We start from the raw sequence: 22,721 nt of genomic DNA, 5'->3' as shown, positions 1-22,721 counted from the left end.
AGTGTTTATTAACTCTGTAAAACTTTAACAAAAATTAAGAATGCTTCATATTTATAGCATTTTGTGATTTTAAATTATTTATTTGAATCTGATTTCCTATCACAATTTCAGATTTCAAGACTCCAAAACTTTTGCAACACAGAATTTCTTTGACAGGGTCTGGAACATACTGGAGAGCAAAAAATCCCTCTTTCAGTATTTTGCTGTAAACCTTATACACCTTAGAGTTATAATCATACCTTAGCTAATAATGAATGCCTCATATTTACTTTGAAAGAAATACAAACTGTTAAATACAAAATTATACATATATCTGGAGTTGGAAATAAAATCAATTTGGCAATAGCATGGAACCATAACAGGTAGAGACAGGACACTGTGATGTACATGTACCTAGAGTTGATGGAAACTCAAGGCAAGTTGCCATTACAAGGCAAGGAAAGATGCCATTACAATAAATGTAGGATGTTATGAGAAAATCATTAGCTCTTTAAAAATTTTTGGTAAAACATTGTGTCTGACCTATTCTCATCTGCTCAAGACAGGAAACTGGGAAGGCAGAACAATGACAAAATTAAGCAAATCTGATGTACTGACAGAAGAGCGGGTGGGGAATAATACGAAAGATTTTAGAAGTAACATTCACTCCTGAGTATTAAATAGCACTCAGTAATTAAATTCAAAATGCTACCAGCACTGTGAGACATCTTCAGTACAATATTCCATGAAGAAACCTTTAATTTTTTACCAAGGTCTGGTAAATAATTGTAATAGAATTCCCCAGGTACCTGCACCAATTGCCACTTTTAGAGATTTGAGAAACTTTAACGATTTGTTCCATGTGTAAGAAACAGAATAGCTCTTAAAAAGCTGTATAACGAATATAGAGGAAAACTATATGTCCCAAATAAATTGGATTAATTTGAATGAAAGTTGAGTTTCATTTTCTTTTGCAAGCCATCTTGACTGAAATGGAAATCAATTTAAAGCTTATACTCATTTTTCTTATCATGCTGTTTCATTAACCTATCATTCCAATTTCATTAACTTTTTTGTTTTGTCTGATGAAACTTAAACCTTCACTTTTATTGAAGGAGTAACCTGATCTGTCAAATCAGGAAGACAATCTGACACTTCTTGTCCTTTAAAGCTCATTGCAAAAACTTCAGTGAATGTGAAAGTGAAAAGAAACAGGGAAAGATTAGACTTTAGAGTGTATGAGAGGTGAGGGGCAAATCTTGTTGTTTCAAAGAACTTTACTGTCTGTCAGCTATGAGATAACAGCTTTATTATATTTTGACATATCATTATTAGATAACAAGAAAATAACACAGGAAACAATCCCAAATTCACATCCACCCAAACATGAAACCAACTGGATAATTAGCGCTTGTATTTAAAGACGGTCGAGGGAGCGAAATTGTGATAACTACGTTAAGTTGGTGCTTAATTGGCTAAATAGTTGAACGTGGCTTGGAGCAACCTGGTCCGGCAGAAGGTATTTCTGCCCCCGGTAAAGGGTTGGATCTGAAGAGTAGCCGCACTGGGGCTGATTGGTGGGGGCGGTCCCGGTCCGCCCGCCAGAGGCGGGCCCAGGGGAGCTGCCCTGTGCTGGGAGCTGCCCGCCGTCCCGGCAGTGGGGCAGTGCATGGGGCGGGAGGGCAGCCGAGCTTTTCCCCGGACGCGGGGGCGAGCGGCAGCGCCGGTGCATGCGGTGGGGCGGAGCGGGGGCAGCCCGGAGTGATGCGAAGTTGAGGGAGGACGGAGCGAGGGAGCCTCCTCTGCTCGCAGGGCAGCCCAGCCCCGCAGCAGGTGCAGCAGAGCCCGGGCGGAGGCACCGGCGGGCCCGGCGCTCTCGGCGCCGCAGCAGCGCCGCAGCCCGGGCCGGGCGGACCCGGCTGAAGGACAAGAGCCCCGAGCGGAGCTGCGCTCGTCGGCTCCTTACCAGAGGCAGCGACGCGGAGGAGCGGCCCTGAAGGGAGAGCGGTGAGGGGCCTTGGCGGTACCGAGGTGGCCCAGGGGTCCCGGCTGCGGCGCGGAGGGTCCGGGTGGGGAGGTGGAGAGGGAATGTCGTTCCACCTCACTGCTTGTCCTAGTCTACCTTCACCCTCTTCCCTTCCTGCAAGGGGAAGGGTGCCTGCGGTGGAGGGTCTGATGTAGCGGGAGGAGGGAAAGCCATTCAGGGGGATGGGGTGCGTGAGAGTAGAGGGGCTGAGAGAAAGAGCTATGGAAGGGGGATGAGGGCTGGAGGGCTGAGGGGAAGAGCCATGGAAGTCTGGGTGAGAAGTGGGGAGCTGAGGTGAAGAGCCGTGCCTTGGGGTGACAGCTGAGAGAAGGAGCCGCAGGGGAGCCGCGTCGATGCGGTGCCTCCGAGCGAGGGGACGGTGTGACCTGAGGAGGGAGCTGAGGGGCGAGGGGGAGCGCCATGTGCTGAGGGGCACCAGAAGGACGCGTCCCTTCCCGCCCTTTTCGTGAGGGGCGCTCGGGCGGGGAGACGAGAGGGGCCCGGGGGCGGCGTGCAGCTACCTGTGCGGCGCGGCAGGCGGGCACTCATCAGCCGGGCTCTGGCGTGGTCCTTGTCCGGCGCCGCAGCGGCGAGTGCGGGGAAGCCCAGCAGGTGCTGCCGCTGCTCCTTGGAGTTGGAGCGCCGTGATGGAAGAGGGAGCCGGGGGGGGCCGAGGGGGCGCCCGCCTGCCCGGGGGTCCCTCAGCGGCGGCTCCGTAGCCCTGAGCGGAGGCGCGCGCGAGGGGTTCGGCGCGCGCGGGGCGCTGAGGGCGGGAGTGGGGCCGCGGGGGTCGCGGGAAGGCGCCGCTTTTCGGACACCGAATTCTGGCCGGTCTCGGCGGGTCCCCGTTTACTATTTAGTGTCGCCGTGAGGGGCTGTCGCCGACAGCGGCTCCGCGGTGGTGTCAGCGCGGGTAGCACCGCGCAGAGCCCCCCCTCCCTCCCTTGTTGCGTTGCCACCCGGCTGCCGGCTTGGAGACGCGGTGTAAGGGAGGGCGGGGGGACCTGGGATGGCTCCCAGAGCGCCTGGGATGCAGTGCCCTCCCTGGATATTCCCTCAGTTTCCATCCCAGCCGCCTCTGAAGGAACAGCGTTGCGTAATTGCTGCTGCGCCTCCCGGTGGGGCTCAAAAAGGAGGAAAACGGTGAAGCGTGAACTTTTCGGGCGACACATCGCTGAAGTTGCGGTATTTAAGCGGGTATCGAGTGGCATCTTGTCTCTTATTCTCTAAATAACCTACTCGTTTGAGCCCTGGCTGTGGAACAACAGGGAATTTTTGGGAATTGCGCAGCCCGTTTTGCGTGCTCCTCAGCGTTCCCTGGGGATGGACAGCAAGGAGCAACTGTAGTAGTAGGCATCCTTGAAGGTCTTCTCCTCCAAAGCAAAAACCCTAAATAAGTGGTTTTTAATGTCTTTTTCATGTTATGACCAAATTACTTAGTTTTGGGAATATTTCACGTGATATTACTTATTTCTAGACTTTTATGCCAACGTTTTCTTGGTTAGTGTTTCCAGTCTGAAGCTGCCTGCTTTTCCAAGCAATTATCACACAAGGTCACTTAGGTTTTTAGCTGAGCTAGTTTTAAAGCACTGACACTACCTAGTGTGCAATTAACCTTTGCTTCACATTTCCTTGTTTTTGTTTGCTTGTTTCAGTCATTGATCCAGGCCGAACACTGGATACTGCAGTGGCTTTTCTTTTCCAAAAGACCAACCAGTTTGTGCTGGAGTCTTGTGCTCCGAGACAGCTTTCATGCTGTTGTGAAAATATTTCAGTTGAAGTACAGGGAAATGAGTGTTTAGCACAAAATACTTGTGACTTTTTTTCCTTTTTTTTGTGCCTTTCCTGTTAACAGAAGCTCTTTATAGAACTCGAGAAAAGAAAATATTTGTTTGGTGAGGTGTCTGTTAAATATTGAGACTCAGAGGTGAGAATCATGTCAGTGTTTTATAAACAGTAGATTTTATTTTCTTAGGATGCTTCTAAACAGTTGGGTTGCTCTAAAGCAGGATTTGGGTGGAGAAACCCATGAGATTAACCAGGACTGGAGGAGAGGACATCTGAAAGGATCCTGCGTCCTTCTTCTGTGCAGGGTGATGTCACCTGAGCTCTGAGTCCTCTCCTTGCCCGTGTGAGTGATTTGCTGAGTAAGTGCTAATGGAACAGTGGGGTTTTGGGGGATGGAACTGGTGGCAATTGCAGCTGCTGTGCCTCGCTGGCATGGCTTTGTGTGTGGGGCCTTCCCTGCACCTGTTGAGACATGCACAGAGGACATGATTTGCTGGAATACTCTTCCTACTACTTGAAGAGTGTTCTGAGCTAATTTAAAGAGTAACAGTGTCTGTCCTGACTTGGTTATGTTCTAATTGATGCTCTTGACTATGAGATACATTAGTTTTGACTTCAACTGCGGAGCGTTTGTTGCCCTTGCCTACCTTTCCTGCTGTTTTCCACTTTGGGCTCTTTAAAGTGCTTTTTGTCCACATTGCTCTTTCTGAATGTTGCTCCCTTCAGAACAGAAGAATTTACCTTGGTTTGTTCCTTATTGGTCAAATCTCTTGTCTTTTACTCACCAGAGAAATCCCACTGCAGTATTAAAGCCTATTGGGTTGTTTGTAGTGAGATCAAATTCATGAATTGATTAGCAAATGAAATAACTTTTTTCTTCCAGCTCTAGACTTTCAACAAATATTTTTATTTCTGTTTGATTATTACAAAGTCATATTTGTGAAGGGAACAGAAGTGTGTTTGAGAAATGCTGACACATGAGAAGCATTTGACATTCACCTCCTTTGTTGGTATTTCTAGTCCTCAGAAAAATTTCAGCATGGATTGACTTCTTATTGTTGTTTCAGAAAGTATCTTTGGGCTGAAAACTGACTTTCTGGTACAGGTCCAAGTGTTTGTGAATAGGTATTGTAGAGGGTTCTTCTCCCTGTTTTCCAGGAAGTAAAATGCACTGGAAGCATTTAGTGGAATTCTCTGTCCCTCCTCTAGGACAGCTTTGCTGGGAGGAAATTTCCAAGACTTGTGACATAAGGTTTCTTGAACCTTTTGATGAATTATTTTTGATCTTTTATGACACTTGGATGTATGTCTGTTAAAATGTTCAGGGTGTGAGGTCCTGCTATTCTGTGTAAGAAATAAGCGTTTAAATGGTTAGTAGCCCGAACTGTGCCTATAAACTGGTTTGTCATGCCCATAACTTTATTTGTATAGGGAAACAAGCATAGCATTCTTCTTTGCTCTGTGCTGTTCTTTCCTCCTATGAATGGATGGTTCAGCTTCACAAAAAATAAGCAACTTAAGACTATTTTCCCTTCTTACTCAGTAACTAAAGAGAGAGTTAATGGGAAGTCTTGAGTCAGCTTCTGATTCTGAGCTGAAAGTGAGCCTTGATGCCCTGCAGAAACAGCATGCTTGAAAAAAAATGAAATATTAAAGTTGTGTCTTAGACTTAAAAGGCGGTAACAGTGGGAATGTAGAAGTTGGAGGACCTTTCAAGTTTCTTAATTCAAGACTATATTCTATTAGAGAAATTATTTTCACCACCAGTCTGGAAAAAGTTGTTTATTTGTTATAACTGAAGATGGAGTGCATAAGTGTAATCAAAACTTTCAAACATTGATTTTAGATGTCCAGGATTTAATCTAAACTGCATTTAGATTGAAATGCAGTTACATTTGTATTTGATTTGTTTTAGGTTTTTTTCTGCAGCCCCCATCTGATTTGAAAATTATTTGACTTAAGTCAGATGAATAAGGTGCTTTAGTGCCAGGAGTACCAATTCATGAAATAGATGTTTTTAAAAGTATGGAAAAAACTTTCAACAAAAAATAAATACTATCTTTAAAAAAAAAAAAAAAGACAAAAAAGCTAGCACAAAGCAAACAAAGCTAGCACTTCATGTACTAGCTGTTTCAGATTTGTGAGTGCTAGGGATTTTTAAAATGAGATAGTTGTTAAAGATCATAGCTGCTGTTTGCAAGGAACTAGATTTTTTTCTTTTTTATGTTTGCTTAGGAAGCCACTTGTGCCAATTGATCAAAATGCAAACATCTGCTCAGCAGTATTTCTTTTTAACAGCATGGTATCCTGAGGTGGACCTTGCAGCAGTATTCTTCTCTGGAGTGTTCTTGGTTGCTGCTCCTGGAGAGCTGGATCTGGCATGGTCCAGAGTCACCACAGCTCAGTTCAAACCTGTACATCAATGTGCTGTGAATGCCAGCAAAGCTTTACTGAAGGATTACACCCCTGATGAAGCCTTGCTGGTCCTCAGAAGAAAATTATTTCCGGAAACCGAGCTTTGAGGGGTGTGTGGTGATTTGTCCCTGGACACAAAACTGTATCACTTTAATCAAGCTTAAAATGTTTGTGTGAAGCTTTGTCCACACACATTTTGCTTCCCAGCAGCACAAAGTGGAAAATTCCATGTGTATTATTTCAGTAACATGTCTGGATAGGCCAGTCTAGTGCTTGGGGCATCCATGACTTGAGGGCTAAAAGGAAATGGGAGCTGTTGCTGTCAGTCTTGTGAGGACTTGTGTGGAAACTTGCCCAAGGATGGTTGATGGTTATCTGAGGTTGTTTTTTTTTTTTTTTTAAGTTGAGAATCTTGAAAAAGAGATCTGAATGTGTAAAATACAGGAGTGAAGCTGTCATATTTCTTTAACCACTCCTAATAAGTCATTAATTACTGTACTTTGTGACAGTTTGGTAATTATTTTGCTTGTTTACCAGTTAGCTTTATTTTCATGGAAGTACACTTGAGGATTGCAGTATTCCAAATCATTTTATTGCAGACTATACTTTTATTAGATAAGTCTTGCCTTAAACTGCTTACTAATGAAATAACTACAGATACAGATTATAAAGTTATTTCTGTTTTAAACCCCCGTCAGATATTTTTTGCTCTGTAGTGCTCATGTTGAGAAAGATTTAGTTGCTTTCCAGAAGTGGAGGAATACCTGGGAAGTGCTGTTTTGGTGGGTAGGAACAGACATGTGCATGTGTAGAAGCACTTGGGGTGTACCTGGATGGGTTATTGTTCATTTGTTTTGGTTTTACACCGAGGTTATTCTGGGAATTGTGGTCTTGGAGATGGGAACCATCTTTGTCCTGACCCCTTGTAATCTTTGGATTTATTTTCTCTTTTCCCTAATGTTTGTGAATTAACAGATTGTACTTAAGTCTGAGACTATCTGGGAAAATGTACAAACCCTGTCTTTACATTTTGAATTATACTCTAGACTTTCCTTTCATGAATTATACTCTAGTCTTACTCAACTACTAGTGCTAGAAATTCGCAGGAAGATTATGTGTGTTTAAAAATTTTCATACAGCTACAAAAACATAAAAAGCCCCAACCCTTACTGGAGTGTGTTTTGTTCCTTCTAGAAGATTCCCAAGTTGGTTTCTGTCCCCTGTAGCTCTGGTAAGTGATGTGGTCTTGGTCTTAAAATCAGAATCTCAGGATTAAACTATGCAGGAAAGCTGTTACACTACACTTTTATCCTTACTCTAGGCCCAGATTCTACCAGGAGATAGTTGAAAGCAGGCACTCAAAATACAAATCTGAGAGCAACAGACAACAACTGAATTTGAACAAAACCGACCTGTAAATTTCGAAACAGAAGCTATTAATTAACAGACTGAATAAGCTAAATATTTTTGGCATGTGTGGTGTTGTTGCAATTATTTTAATGGAGCTGAATAAGAGCAAAGCGTGATGAAATGCAGTGTTTTTACTTTATTCCAGGTTGTATTTCCCACTGCTGAAACAAACCTGCGATAGTTTCCTTTGTGATTGTGTTTGTGTGGCTTGTTAAAATGTGCTTATTTGCTATAGGATGAAGTCAGAAAAGGAACAAAGAAATTCATTGAGTGCTTCTGGCTGTCATGTGATGGCGTGACCAGGGAGAGCTTGTACCAAGCTGAAGCCAGCTGGAGTGAAAAGCAAAGCATCCCCCCAATAATTATTGAAGTTAAGTGAAAATCCCAGTGAAATGGGTTTCAGTTTAAAACTAACCTTGTCTCAGGCCCTGGGGCTTGTTCGTGAGGCAAAATTCATGCTTGGGTGATGGTAGCACATAACTACAGGCACCAAGGAATTAGGCTCACAGCAAAGTGCACTGCAATTTCTTCCAGCCCCTTCTTCAGAGGGTCATTATAGCAAGGGTGATCCAGTCATTAATTCAAGTATTGAAAATCAGAGTGAGGTTTTTTCTTTTTTTCCTTTTTCCATCTCTTTAGTGCTTCATTCATCTGCTCTTTGAGCCTGTCTTTTGATGCTAGTGTGAGAGCAAAGACACCGTGGGCAGCTTTGACCCTTCAGTGGGGGCATCTTTGTCTCCATCAGCTCCTGTGGCACTTATGCCTTGTCCTCTCTGCAGGTAGAAAGTTTCCTTTTATGTTCAGCACTTAGTCCTGTGGTGAGTTATTCTGTTCCTGGGCTCTTCGGGGCACAGTGGTCACACAGTAGGAACAGGGATGGTAAAAAATGTCTTTACCAACACTGGTGTCCCCTGGAAATGTGGAATAACCTGTTGGCTCCTCTCTGTTGATCCCTCCAGCCCTAATATCACAGGAATATTTCTGGTTCTTTCTAGTGCAAAACAGCTACAGCAGGTGGAGGAACTTAGGGTTTCAGGTCTGGGTACTTGGAGGGAAGATCTCCAAGGAGCTGAGGAGACTTTGTCAAGGGACTTGGGTGTTGTTGCCAAAACACAGTGTCGTGAGTGAGTTCCCAGTAGCTGCGAAGGAAGAGGTGTCATTTGTCAGGGAAGGTTCTCCTGTTGTGTTGATGAAGCAGACAAATCTCTCCACCAGGAGTGTGTGTCTCACAAACAGATGGCTCTGGGCTGTGTGCAGGAAGCAGGTGTCTTTCCAAGGTACCAGGGCTGGGATAACCATGGGCAGCATGGAGCAGAGCTGTGTCACGGAGATCGCCAATGCGGAGAAATCTGAGCTGCTGGCACACCCAGTCAGGCTGCCCTGGTGGAAGGCTTGCTGGTTTCGGAGCAGTAAGTGAGTGCTTGGCTTTGCTAATCCTCACTTTGCGAAGTGTTACAAATTATAGGGATCTTGAAATGCCCTGTTTGAGATGCCCGGTGCAAAACAGGGCAAAAAGGACTGGCTGTTCTTGCTCTATTTGCTTTTATTTGGGTTATTAAAATGACTCAAGAATGTGTTTTGATTTGTTTTGATTACCCTACCTGGTAGGTCTACAGAGGTTAATGTTTCACAGGTTTTAAAATCTTGATGAAACTCAATTCCATGCAGTTAGTTGGGCTGAACTTGGAAAATGGATGCTTGTACAATACTGACCTTTTGTAAAGTTTATAATTTGTGCTGTGCATTGTTTGCTCAGTTTTAGTGCGTGGAGTGTTAAGGAATGTAGGTCATGTGGAGTGGAAGGTGCCTTGGCCCTGTTGGAACTTAGTTCACCTAATGAAAATATTTAATTAAACTTGAATCCTTTACTCTCAGGTAAATGAGATTTTGACTGATACAGTCACTACTGCAGCATTATGACTCCAAAGCATGCAGGTTATAAGGGTCTTGATTAAAAGATCAAATTATTGCTCTTAATAGATTTGGAAATCCTGAGTAGATTTAGAACAGAACCATTATAAAGAGAGTATATGTAAGTATTTAATCTTTTTAGACACGATCAGTCTTTTCAGAAGTTTGGGGCAGTTTTCCATAACCATGAAGAACCACAGAGCACTTCTTTCCAAAAGCCAGTGGTCAAGTGTTACCAGGAGTGTTATACTTTGGTCACTTGCTATAAAGTTATTTCAGTAGGACAGAATGCCTTATATAGGAGTTCTGTTCCCATGTGACTTCTGAAAGATCCATCTACTGGCATGCTTTTTGAAAATATGTTATGTATAAATTGTAGAACCTTTATTTTGAAGAAGTGCCTCTTCTGCCATGCTACCTGTGAAGTGGGGCTTTCTAAAATCCTTTTTCTGCCGTGGTTGAGTACAAAAGCTTAGGTAAAACCCTTCAATGTTTGATAAAACCTGTTGCACATACACTAAGTGGTTACTAAAAGTGGTTTCATAAATTGTATATCCTTTTGACTCCCTCTTAATAGCTCCTTTGCTGTTTGCATAGCTGACACAATAAGTCTGACAGAGGATTGTCTGTGGATGAGATGTTCTTGTACTCGTTGAAGTGCTTCAGCCATTGGAATAGGAGCTGTTGTTTGCGAGACTCTACAAAGCAAATGCAAAAACCTGCTCTTGTTGATACACGTGTCTTACTAATTTCTTAATTTATTCATTTAGTTGAAAAAAGGAGCCTGTGGTTGGAAGCCAAATCACACCACTCATCTAAAACATGGCAGCACAGAATAGCAATCACAGTATACACTGTGCCTCAGCAATTAGTAACAGGATGTGTGATAGAGAAAACCTAAGGACATAAACCCAAAGGCTGTACAATGCCTTATGACAGAGTCTCTTCCCAGATGATTTCCTGATTTGTTGCTCCCAGGCTCTGCACATTTCTGCATTTCTGGTGCTTTTTTGCTGCTTTTCAGCATGCAGGTCACTTAGTACCAAGTGCTTCCTAATATTAACCTGCAGTTTGCTTCCTCAAGTCAGCTTGTGCAATGCTGACTGTAATGTTGTAATGGTCCTAAAGGATTAGGGTATTTTGGATTGCCTGTGGAATATGTACAGCACAGCAAACAGTATTATGGGCTAAGAACATGTTTAACATTTCCCAGCCTAAAGGAATGGTTAGGAGGCAAGTTTTTGCTTGAAGATCATGGTCTTCCTTACTGTTGTCTGTTATGCCACTAATTAAACTCTTCCTGTCTCAATGATAAAATTATATTCTGAGACATGCTGTCAGACATAATTTGGTTAATGTATTTCCTCGCATAGGTACCATTTCTGGGTGCTCAGCAAAAAAATGCTGATGTGGAGTGCTGTTAAATCTTAAAGTGTTTGGGGGAAATGTGAAAAATCAGACATGTTGAGGGATGTGTAAAAGGGAAGAGTTTCTCTTTTCTCTGGTCACTCCTTTGGTTTGGAATCAATGTACTTCATGCATATTTGTGTGTATTTGTATTTTGTCTTTATTATCACCTTCATGTATTTGGCTAGCACACCTAAGATTTGGGTTGAGTACATGCATTTTTAGCATAGAATCATCCTGTACTCAGGACTAGTGAAACCTTCTCTTTGTCTTGAAGTATTTTATTTGTCTTTCAGCATTATACTTAACTGCAAGTGCCTTCTGTTAGTCATTCCTGCCTATCTGGGGCTTGATAAAAAGCTTTGCTTACAGGGCCTTTGGTCAGGCAGCCTGGGTTGTAGGGCTTGGCTCTGTGTTTGTATAAGTGAGGTGTTCACAAGCCTCTGGAGGACAGCTATCATGTTTTACCTGTAAAACTGTTTTTAACAGCAGCTAAAGCAAATAGAACTGCACACGAAGTACACTCATGTCAATGGAGTTTGGAGTGGGCAGGGCTGGAGTGGCACTCAATTGGGTAATGTCGGGCAACAATCTAGGATCAGTCATCATTTCTTTCCCTGTTTTAATGCTTCCTTTCTATTGAGAGCAGTAGTAAACTATAATCAGCAGCTCCTTATGGTTGTTTTGTTTTTTTTTTTTCCCAGAGGCAGTTTGTAGTGCTCTCTGTGACCAGTTCTTCTGCAGCTTCCCTCAGCATTTCTCTTGCTATGCTTTCAACCACGTGTCTCCTACTACAGCTACAGTACAACTGATTTTGAGAGGAATGAGCACCCTGTTTGTGTTTGTCTGTGGTGAAGGCTGCAGTTGGGCATGGTGGGGTGGGATTGGCTCCTGAGGTGACACTGCCCTGCTCATGATTCCAATTTTTTTGACCTCAGGTGGGATAACTAAGGCCAAATATGCCTCACTGGGAGAAAACCACCCTGGCATGGGTGGTTGCTGTATTTAACTGAAAACTGGTCAAGGTCCCTCTACCTGTGTGAAAAGGGCATCAGATCTGCAGCTTTTAATGCAAGTTAGTTGCTGATTAAATCACCTTTCTTTTGGAAAAAAGGTTAAATGAAAAAATGGTGTTTCTGCCTTTTTGTTCCAATTGGCTCAGACAGTAATGTCAAGTTTTAGGGAGTTTACAGCTCCAAGAGCAGAGTTTGTGTTCTTCCTTCTAAAATAAGGAGTTTTGTGTAATGAGGTGTAGTAAAGGGAGGGGGACAATACTGAGAGCAAGATGAGGGAATAAATCTGTGTGTTAGCACCACAACAGTGGCAATTGCTGGTTTGCTGAATTACACGAAAATCTCACATTTCCCCGCTTTAAAAAATAATAATATTCCTGGGATGCACACATTAGCTTTCCATTTGGGCATAGTCATTTCATTGCTCATGAGCTCCCAGATTTGGGCTTGCAGAGGTGGCAGCCTGTTCCTTTAACCTGTGTTGTCTCTGTGGAATGGTAATGAGTAATTTGAGCTCTTTGGGTAAGGTGAGTGATCAGCAGCTCAGAGATTGCTCCTTTGCTGTCAGCGAGCACTGCGGTTTGGGATGAAGGGCACCTTTCCCAGCAGAGGTCCTGCTCAAACTGCCCAGGTAAACTCAGCAAACCTTAACAGATCTAAAAAAAGGCTGAACGGAAGGGAGGAACTCAAAAAAGCAGATTGAATCGCTGAACTGAAGCTCTGTCAAACTTCCTTTGCTGCTTTTGAAGTCAGGAGTGTTCCTGGTTAGTGAATAAAAAGGACTCTTAATGTCCTTACGTATAAGAGCTGTTTAATCTTTTGAGTTGTGATAAATGTGGGAGCAGTTTGCATTCAGGCTGTGCTGGATAGAGGTGAGTGAGAGGCTCTTCTGCTTCTGGATCTCTCTACCATGGAGGAAAATGTGGATAATGATATTGCTGGCTTGCAAATAGCTATTTCTGAGTTTCAGAAAGAGCAGGTAGGCAGCCAGGAGTGTAAAACAGGAGAAAGCCCTCAAACATGCCAAAAAGTTCTATTAGCAGATTATTAAGAATTGGCAGCAAATCTAAGTGTAATCTTGGGTATGTGTTCTAGGACTGTAATTGACTGTTACACCAATTATTACTTGGAATTCATCTAAAATAATTTAAAATTGATGTTTATATAAATGACATTAAGTCTTAATGTTTAAATTAGTATTCTACAAGTCAGCTAGCACTACACTTATTTCAGTCATTCACTTCATTTCCACATTGCCCAGCCTTCATGTATCAGAACTTTGTGAAGAAGGGGAGGGAAGATCCTCCCTCCTATTTTTTAGTTCTGAAAGTCATTATTTTCTGTGTAGTCACACTTCTTGTTGTAGGTTCTGCTTGGTTCTTCTGGGTGAATGGAAGAATACTTCCTTAAAAAAAAAACCCAGTTGTGATTTAGAAGTGTTTTGGTCAGCTGAAAACTGCTCCAACAGTCTGACTGTCCAGGAGTGTGCTTGTTTTTCTGTAACCCTTTAAAACTCACGCTTCCTCTTTCACTTGAAAACCCCCACATAGAGGTCATTAAACTTACTCCAACAGCTGCTCATAAAGTTAAAGGCATACCAAGAAGTTAAACATTAACTTTTTCTTGTTATGCTCCAATAGGAGAACCCTTTACAATGAGTAGTTGGTTTCACTACTAAAATGCCACTCTGCATCTGGCCTTTCTCCATATCTTTGCTTTTGGGCCTTTTTGAAAGGAATGTCTTCAATTCAGTGATGATTTTATGGGTGTTGTTTGGTTGGGCGTTATGTTTTGGGGTTTTTAAGTGTTAGCAAATTTGGATTTTCCTTTTCACCCCTGTGATAAAAGGATGTTGCATGCCAGCTCAGATGCCAAAACAGACACCTTTAATGGAGGCAAATCCTAAGAAGAAGGACTTAAGATAGAGGTACAAAATGGTTTTATATTGTCAACCATCTTAGAGAAATTCATCATTCTGTGTCTCTGGGCTTTTCTTTCCCCTTTTCTATCAGGACATCTGATAGTTGCTTTCATGCTTCTGGTGTGCAGAAACAGAAGGCAGTTGCATTGGACGTTGATCCTGTTTATTTCTTTTGGCCAGTGGTTTGTTCTGGGAGTTGACAACTGGATTGTGGCTGGGAGTTAGTAGGAAGAATCCCTGAGCTCTGGCTGTTACTAGCCGGCTTCAGCTGAGCACCACCTTGGCCTTGTCCTGACACTTGTAAAGACTTCTGTGCCTGGGCACTGCCTGCTGCTTGGGGAGATGAGCTGAAGCAGAAATTCCCACTGGAATAGGCAAGTGTCCCAGGGGAATACCTGCTGTGCTGGGGGAGCTCACTGCTGAGGGCCCTTGGAGTGGGGGCGTGTCTGGGAGAGAGCCTGGAGCTGAGCTTGGGTGATTGTGTGTTGATTCCCTGCTGATGGCACCAGGCGCCCACCCATTCCCCAGTCCCAGTCTGCCAAATGGGAATTAGGCTGGTGATTAATTGGCTTACAGAATGCTGTTACCTATTGCCCTTGTTCCTGCAGAATTCAAACCTGAGCTCCCTGCTTCTGTCTGGCCAGGGTATGAAATGATGAGGCTGCAGGTTCCTGCCAGAAGTTCAATAGAAGGTCAATGCCATTTTCCCCAGTAAAAATGTCACTTAATCGGCATTGCTCTAATAGCATCATGTGTTTTATATTGCTATGGCTTGGCAGGTCCTGTACATATATTTTCCAGCTCCTGTGGAAGGTGCTTATGTTGAAAAGGGGAGTTGCATAATAGGTTTTTGAGAAGTGGTGATTGTTTTATTAGTTCTGAAGATATCACAAGGTAGAGACTACCAGGGAAGTGTGTTGTGTCATCTCTTGACAGTAATACACTGCAAGAGGATAAAAAATAATGTTTGGTAAATGGTTTTAGTTATATTGCCAGGTTTTCATGTTAGTATTTATAATACCTTCACAAGGAGTTGAATGTGCCATGTGGTTCCTGTTTAAAACTTGGCTGCCAGGTAAATGTGGGGACAGGAAGCAGTGGGGAAACACTGTCAACATCCTAGGGGAAGGATGGCTGTAGTTCCATTGGCCTTTGGTGACACGTGTCACCCCAGCCATGGAAACTATGCCTTAGGGCTAAGGATTGTCTCTTCTGTGCTGTGCTCTAGGCCTTGGATCAGGAGATGGAAGTGGAGTTGGCCTGTGGCATCATGTTGGATCCTCAGGAGCCCTCAGGCTCCTGGAACCTTTGATTTCTGCTGCTGATAAAACATAACTGAGTTTGCCAGTCCTGCGCCTCCATTCATGGTTTTGTAATATCGCTCTTGTTGACAGGAGCAGTAACTCAATACCGTGGGAACGCTTCTAGCATGGGGACATGGAATCAATATTGGGGTTTTTCTGAGTTTGATTAATCATTTTTCTTGGATGTTTCATTGGTGAACCATGTTTACTTCCTTTTCCTAACACCTTTCTTAGCTAAGGAGCATGACCCTCCAGCAGGGTTCTGTTCAGGACATGGGCCAGGGCAGTGATTCTCCATCTGTGACTGGCCCTTTGAGACCACACCTTGAGTGCTGTGTCCAGTTCTGGGCCTCTTGCCTCATGAACCGTGTGGAGGTGCTGGAGCACATCCTGACAAGGGCAGTGAAGCTGGTGAAGGATCTGGACAATAATTCTTGTGAGAAGTAATTGAGGGAGCTGGGGGAAAAAGGAGCTCAGGTGAGATCTATCTGCTGCCTACAGCTACCTGAAAGGGACATCCTTCAGAAAACTCACTACAGAGTAATATAACTCAAAAAACCCTTAAAATTTTTACGTAATAAGCGTATAGGAATATAGTAATTTATGAATAGCTATATGAAATGCTCTATTTGTTAGCTGGTAACCCATGTAACATTAACTAAGAGAAAGTCCTGAGCAATATCAGGAGGGAGGAGGGTTGTAGGAAGGTTATATGGCTATACCATAAGGAGATAAGGACTGAGTAGCAGTGTTATCTGTTGTTTTTATTTAGAAAGGACACTGCAACAGACTCGGGCTTCCACCTGGATTGGTTTGGCACGAGGCAAGAGCAGATTGTTTAGTTTGGCTTGTACTCATTTCTCTGTCCTAGGAGGGTGATGGTGACTGAGGATTTTCTGACATGTCCTTGTTGTGCTTCTGAGGCACTTTGCTTTCCTCTGCTGCGTACAGCATTTTAAATCACCCAGCCATGTGTGAAAAGTATTTTCCCTTTCCCCAGCAGTGTGCTGCTGTCAGGAACAGTGCTCTCAGGATGGCAGTGGGGTTTTTCAGCTGGTGTTCAAGTGGGTATTTAAATGCTGATTGAAGTAGGTTGAGAATCAAGTGCTTCAGTGGAAGTGGCCGCGTTCACGTGTGCAGTACTAACTCCTGTTATTACACTTGTTCTTGTAAGCAGAATGTCATTTTTGGAGGCTCAAAGTTGGTTCTTACTCAAAGTGGTAGCATCTTCCTGCCTGATTTTTTGCTTTCCACTCCTATGTATCTGATCATCATTGATACTAAAGGAAAACATGGCAGGAATTTGCATGTCCTTTTAGGAGGAAAAAAGTCCTCTATATTCTCTGACCTGTTAGCTTATGTGAAAACAAAACCCTAGATAATGTTATGCTAAAATCAGAGTAAAGTCGCAGCTTGAAGGAGGACATCTTGAAGCCTGTGGGTAACTATCAGAGAAGGACTTGTAACCATGCAAACTGAAGGGTGGTGTGCTTAAGCAGCAAAGTGCAGTCCTGTTGTCTGTGATGTAATGCTCTTATTTCTCCTTGCAGCTATGAAGCCGTACGCTCCAGCCTTCATTCTCCTGTGGAGTGCTGTTGGGATAGTGAGGGCTGCCAAAATCGTTGTTGTGCCGCCAATTATGTTTGAAAGCCATCTTTATATTTTCAAGACTCTGGCCTCAGCCTTGCATGACCAAGGTCACCAGACAGTGTTTCTCCTCTCTGAGGGCAGAGAGATTCCTCCATCTAATCACTACAGACTGCAGCGCTACCCAGGGATCTTTAACAGCAGCACCTCAGATGATTTCCTCCAGTCCAAGATGAGGAGTATCTTCTCGGGGAGGCTGACCGCCCTCGAACTCTTTGATATCCTGGATCACTACTCCAAGAACTGCGACATGATCGTCGGCAACCGCAACCTCATGCATGCCCTCAAACAGGAGAACTTTGACCTGCTCTTGGTAGATCCCAATGAGATGTGTGGATTTGTTATAGCCCATCTTTTGGGGGTTAAGTACGCCGTGTTTTCCACAGGCCTCTGGTATCCAGCAGAAGTGGGCGCTCCGGCTCCCCTGTCCTATGTTCCAGAATTTAACTCGCTGCTCACAGATCACATGAACCTATTCGAGAGGATTAAAAATACTGTTGTTTATCTTATTTCAAGATTTGGAGTCAGTTTTTTGGTTCTACCAAAATATGAAAGGATAATGCAGAAACACAAGGTTCTTCCAGAGCGGTCCATGTATGACTTGGTCCATGGATCCAGCCTGTGGATGCTTTGTACTGATGTAGCACTGGAGTTTCCGAGACCTACGCTACCCAACGTTGTTTATGTGGGAGGAATCCTAACGAAGCCGGCCAGCCCTCTGCCAGAAGTAAGGTTTGCTGAGTTTTACAGTAATTCCTGTGCTTTCTGCTTGACCTCATGTCAGTGATTTTTCAGGTGGGACCTGTTCTTGCTGCTTGGTGAAATATTCTGGGGAAGTCACTTCATGTGGTGATGAGGGGAACTGTTGGTTGCAAAATCAACAAAATGAATAATTTTTGGATGCAGGAAGTATTTTGCTTTTGAGTGAGGTGTTTAATGCTGCACTAGAGGTGAGAAACAGTGCACTCTGCCTTGGAAATCACATCAGTACCTTTTAACCAGACATGGTTTAAAATGAACCTGAGGGAGAATGTTTGAATACTGTTTTTTGCTTAAAGAAGCCTGCTGATAGTTTATGCTAGGTAACTTCATGGTATGGGTGTTTTTATGGTATTTGTTTTTGTACCTCCCTTAGGTTTGATAATGACTCTAAGACTAGGAATACATGAGCCTGGAAAGACTGTACCGAGTGAGAAATGGAGCTAAGAGTTGGCCAAAATAGCACTAAGGCTGCACTCAGATGTGAATTTTTACTGTGCACGTGCACAACATCAGGCTCAGAACTTCAGACTGAAACAGTGATAGTGACTGGACTGGCTCCAGAAATCCTGGCTGCACAGATTAATTATTAAATTTGATTAGTTCAGTGATCTGTGATATGTTATACCTAAGAATGCCTCTGTTGAGCAATACAGTGGTGAGTGACAGGCAGAACAATCTCACAGAAAACAATGTAATTTACGCTTTGGTTTATGTGTACATAAACAAATAGATCTTGAATTGGAGGGGATTTTTAATGGATGCTTTCGGCTGGATGATACAAAGGACTGGGTAGACCTGCAGTGTTCAACAATTTGCTTCTTAAAATGGCTGTTTCAGCCTTTGGTTATTGTATGAAAGGTGCTATTGTCTGTTCTCCAGAGTGTCATCAGAGATGACCATAGCAGTGCTGCTTCTAAGTGGCTGTTTACACATGTGCTGCAGTGTGTTTGTGTTAAGGAAGGGTCAGGTATCCTGAGAAGGCAGACTGAAGGTACCCTTGTGCTGTCTAAAAGTTCATCCCTATTTTCCCTCCAGGAAAACTTTGCTGGCTGGATTGAGTTTTTCCTTTGTTTTCCAGACTGATATTTCTTTTCCTGTAAGAGAAAAAGGGTATTTGCATAATCGATTTGGGCAATGAGGTTAACACTGTCTGTTTTGTCTTTTGATGTTCAGTATCCTTTTCAAGGATAGTGACCTTGAAAAAGACCTGTAGTGTCTGTTTCAAGTAAATGGTGGGAAATATTTGTTACAGAGGGGGAAAGAAACTGCCTATAATTATTAGTGAGCTGAGACATTATTTACTTTTTCAATATTATCAGGCAATTCTCTCTTAGTGTTTGAAGCATGAGTTTTCATTGAAAGCGAGAGAGGGACAAAGTGAGCATATTCCTTTTTTATCCTGTCATTTGTCCATGCCGAAACTGTTACACATCCCCCTGTGGTGTGTATTGTAGGTAAATTACTGGGCAATCAGTTTGTGTTTGCTGAGCAATTGGATGCAATTCCTAAGTGTCCCTCTGTCCTGGCAGATGAGAGCTGCGAGTGCAGGTAGCACGTGTGCTGCGGCTGCTCTCTGCTCTTGCTGCATCTCCGAGGCAGCAGCCTTGGCTAATTTATTTTCTGCAGCTTCTAGTTTGGTGCATTAAGGTGAGCCAGAAGCAGAGTTCATGTTTCTATGCTGGGCTGGAACTGGTGATGCTTCAGCAGCTCTCTCAAGTCATTTTCTTGTCCATGGATGATGATGAGAAAAGGGGAGCTTGTAGCAGGACACAGCAGCTAAAATGTGCCCACTAAAGCTGTTATTAAAAGTCTTTCAGGTGTCTTGAATTCACCAAAACTGCATGTAAGTAGCCTTTGTCTGCTAGAGAAATATTGGGGAAAAAATCAGGGGTCTTCTTTCAAGTCCAAAATACCTGCTCAGACTACCTGGGCACCTCAGTAGTGGTGCCCCTGTATTGTCAATAGTTTTTTCCTTTTTTTCCTCCCTCGCCAAAAATAACCAAGTAGTTGTTTAATCATAATGGAATGCCTATTTTAACGTTAGTTAAAACTTCTAGCTTTCTGCTCATAACCAGCATCTTTAAAATAAGAGGCAGGAACTAACAAGCAGTCAATGAGGAGATAAAGGTCAAGATCTTTTAAGGTGTTACATGGCAGCCATTCTTTCATTCCAGGGGATGGGGTAGCTCTGTTTTGTGGCTGCTCAGATTCTGCACATGTTCCCTGAGCTTCTTGAAAGAAAAGTTGGAAAAACACAGATTTAAAGGTAGCATGTAGCAGTGGGCACTCAATATTCATGTTGTGTAACAGTGTGAGAGGAAACAAACCTGATCCAACTTTGCTGGTCATCTGTGTTAATACTGTATTTTTTACATGTATGTGTGTGTATATGTAAAAATACATAACCTGACCCAGCTTTGCTGTCCCATCTGCATTAATATTTCGATCCTGGGGCACATCGTCCCTGCTGCTTCTACAGTTAGCGTGTGTCAAGTACGATTTCTAGCTGCGGCTGAGCTCTGTAGCAATTACGCTGCAGCCTCCGGCTGTGGCACACAAACTGCGAGCGTGCCTTTGGGTTGCAGCTTGCCCGGATGCCTCGGGAAGGCTCCCATCTTGCTCGCTTCTCTCCCTCCCGGGCAATGAGTGCCCCGGTGTCGGGCTGCGCTTGGCGCAGTGTCCCTCGGCAAGTCGCAGTGCTCGGCGTGCCAAGGAGGGGGAGCCAGCGGCGAGAGCAGCGGCTCCTTTGGAGGTCACCGCTCTGCCCGGCTCCCTGCGGCGCCTTGGGCTCCCTCCTCGGCAGGGCAGGGGCAGCCCTACCCGGGCAGGCAGTGGCTGAAGTGCCTGAGCATGGCACATCGCCCCTTGGGATCCCTGCTGCGGGGGGATGAAGTGAGCACACCCTGTCACTCGGCTCTGCCGTGCTGGAAGGTGCCTTTGCCAAGCTCTGCATGGGCGATTGTGGTTGTGTTCTGTGAGAGCCAGTGTGACATTTTCACTGGTTAAACTGGGTTTGGATGGTGCTTCTGGCTTGAAGTGTGCTGTGCTGCTCAGTAAAAGATGAGGAGATGGTTAAGGTGACTTATCCCACATGCTTGTGAAATTTTATTTTGCTTATGGGTGGTGGGTGCAGAGTCCAGGATTTGTGTACATATCTCATCAAACCATATGCTGAATTATTTAGAGGACAGTGTGAACAGAACTAGCCTCAAAGGATGAAAAGCTAGAAAGAGACTGGCTATCAAGTTCTTAAGGTCCTCAGTGCCTTAAACTATTGAGGGTATGGTGTTCCCTGGCAGCATTTTGCAGATAACTGTCATTGGCCATTAGGAAAATCACAGGGTCCTCTGCCTCTTTCTCACTACACTTCTCCAGAGGGACCTGAATGAAGCTGGCTTTTTAAAGGGACACTCTTTTGGGAAGCCTCTTCTCTGGCATTTCTGCCTTGTGACCAGGTTGGTGCATACCAGGCATTAATCAGCCTGATAAGTCCCTGAATCAGGGCAGGAAGCTGAGGGGTGCTCCAAGCAGCTGCCTTGGGAAGTACTCAGTCCATGAGGAAACTGAATTTATGCTGCAGAGGAGGGTGCTCTCATTTTGGAGTAATAACTTGTCCTTACAGTTGCAGCTGTCAACAGATAATTACAGGAACTTCCTCACTCCTCCATGGACATCTCTTATCTGAGCTCGTTATTATACAGATCAAAGTCTATGCAGCAAATTGGTGCCTTTGAAATATCTTCACTAAAAAGTATTTTGGTATTTTTTGGTTTGTTTTCTTGGTTTTTTTCCCTCTCTGAGCCTTGCTGACACTTGTATGTTTACTCGGTGTGTTAGCTGATACTGATATGTATCTTGAACAGGGGGTGGGAGAATCAAGAGATGTTTTATTCCTTAAACGTGGCTTTTCTCCTTCATTCAGATTCAAGGACACATCTATAAGCCCTTGCAGACTGTAGCAGTGGATTGTTGTGCATGGCATAGTACCATCACTTTAGTATTATTTTTAAAGTCCAGGAAATGGTTCTTACAGACCTGTTTGGACAGTAAGTTCCTGATGATGTAAAGCATTTCCAGAGCTGTTTGGAAATGCCTGTGGTTGTCAGCTGGGGAGGCAAAAAGTCTTTTAAGGATGGTGGAGATGATGCAGCACTGTGTGAATTCTGTACTGAACTGTATGATCATGTCTTTTAGCTCTGAAATTTGTTTTAGATAAAGCTTCTTCCCCCCAGAACTTGATGTTTTGATCCACAAGAAAGAGTTGTACCCACTGTCCTAAAACTGTAGTGTCCAGTCTCAGCTGCTCCAGCAGAACTGGGTTGGTGAACCATGTCTGGTCTCCTGTACTGCTGCGTTTTAAATTTGGGAAGAAATGTTGACTCAGTATCTGTTTAGTGCAAGACACTGGGAAAAGGACACAAGGCTGATTTTGGAGCTTGGTAGTGTCTCCAGTTAAATTTGTGAGGAAGGCAGGTTCTCCAGGTGCATGTGCCAGGCATAAAGCTGGCATCCCATGAGCTGACCAAACCTGCAGTGAGCCTGTGCTGTCCATCAAAAAGTGAGTTTACTTGGTTCATGGATTGCAGTCCAGGCTGGTTATTTCTTGAGTTCAAGCAGTTGTTTGTATTTGGAATGGAAAATAGAAGTTGCAGACCTTAGATGTTGGATAGGTCAGATGATGAAAGCTGAAAGCTAAAACCAAGAGAAGTGACTTTGTTTTTTTTTCATTCATACAAAAAAAAAAAGCCCCTAGCAACCCAACACTTTATTAAGCTACTACTGTAAATAGGCTTTGTGGTTTTAAATATTCTAGTTTATCATGTTCATATTGGAACACACAAACTAACAAGATTTATTCAGTTTGGGAACGTGCAGTGGTTTAAGTGAGTGTCTCTTGGAAAATTTTGAGGAATGACCTCTGTTGAGGACAAATAACAAGCCAGTGTTTTTCCCATATTTCTCCCATTTATAACATAAAACAGAAGATAGGAATTTATTTTAAAGGGTGTTCTTTTTTCCTGGGGTATTTGTAATATCCTTGAGTTTGGGTACCATATTGCTATGATTTGGGAAGTTGGGATGTGCTCAAAGCTTGACATTTACAAGTAGCAAACCTAATTATTAATATTATTGACTCA

At 43.6% G+C, this 22,721-nt stretch overlaps 1 protein-coding gene across 6 annotated transcripts in view; it reads left to right on the top strand.

Annotated features, from left to right (window-relative positions):
* Window positions 1-1,782: 1,782 nt before the first annotated feature.
* UGT8 (UDP glycosyltransferase 8) overlaps window positions 1,783-22,721 on the top strand; it is a 34,838-nt gene continuing 13,899 nt past the window's right edge. The window contains exons 1-3 of one of the 6 annotated variants that reach the window (XM_036382289.2): window positions 3,026-3,202; window positions 4,015-4,136; window positions 16,725-17,548. In XM_036382289.2, the coding sequence (XP_036238182.1) occupies window positions 16,727-17,548 (822 nt within the window). In that variant the 5' untranslated portion in view covers window positions 3,026-3,202; window positions 4,015-4,136; window positions 16,725-16,726. Of the gene's footprint in view, window positions 1,987-3,025; window positions 3,203-3,931; window positions 4,153-16,724; window positions 17,549-22,721 lie in introns of those variants that run through there. The other 5 variants (XM_036382287.2, XM_036382286.2, XM_036382292.2 and 2 more) reach the window with 5 other exon arrangements.

Source organism: Molothrus ater, chromosome 4, assembly GCF_012460135.2.
Source record: "Molothrus ater isolate BHLD 08-10-18 breed brown headed cowbird chromosome 4, BPBGC_Mater_1.1, whole genome shotgun sequence".
In the NCBI taxonomy this organism is placed as follows: Eukaryota; Metazoa; Chordata; class Aves; order Passeriformes; family Icteridae; genus Molothrus; species Molothrus ater.
This window is presented reverse-complemented; position numbering and strand designations above follow the sequence as displayed.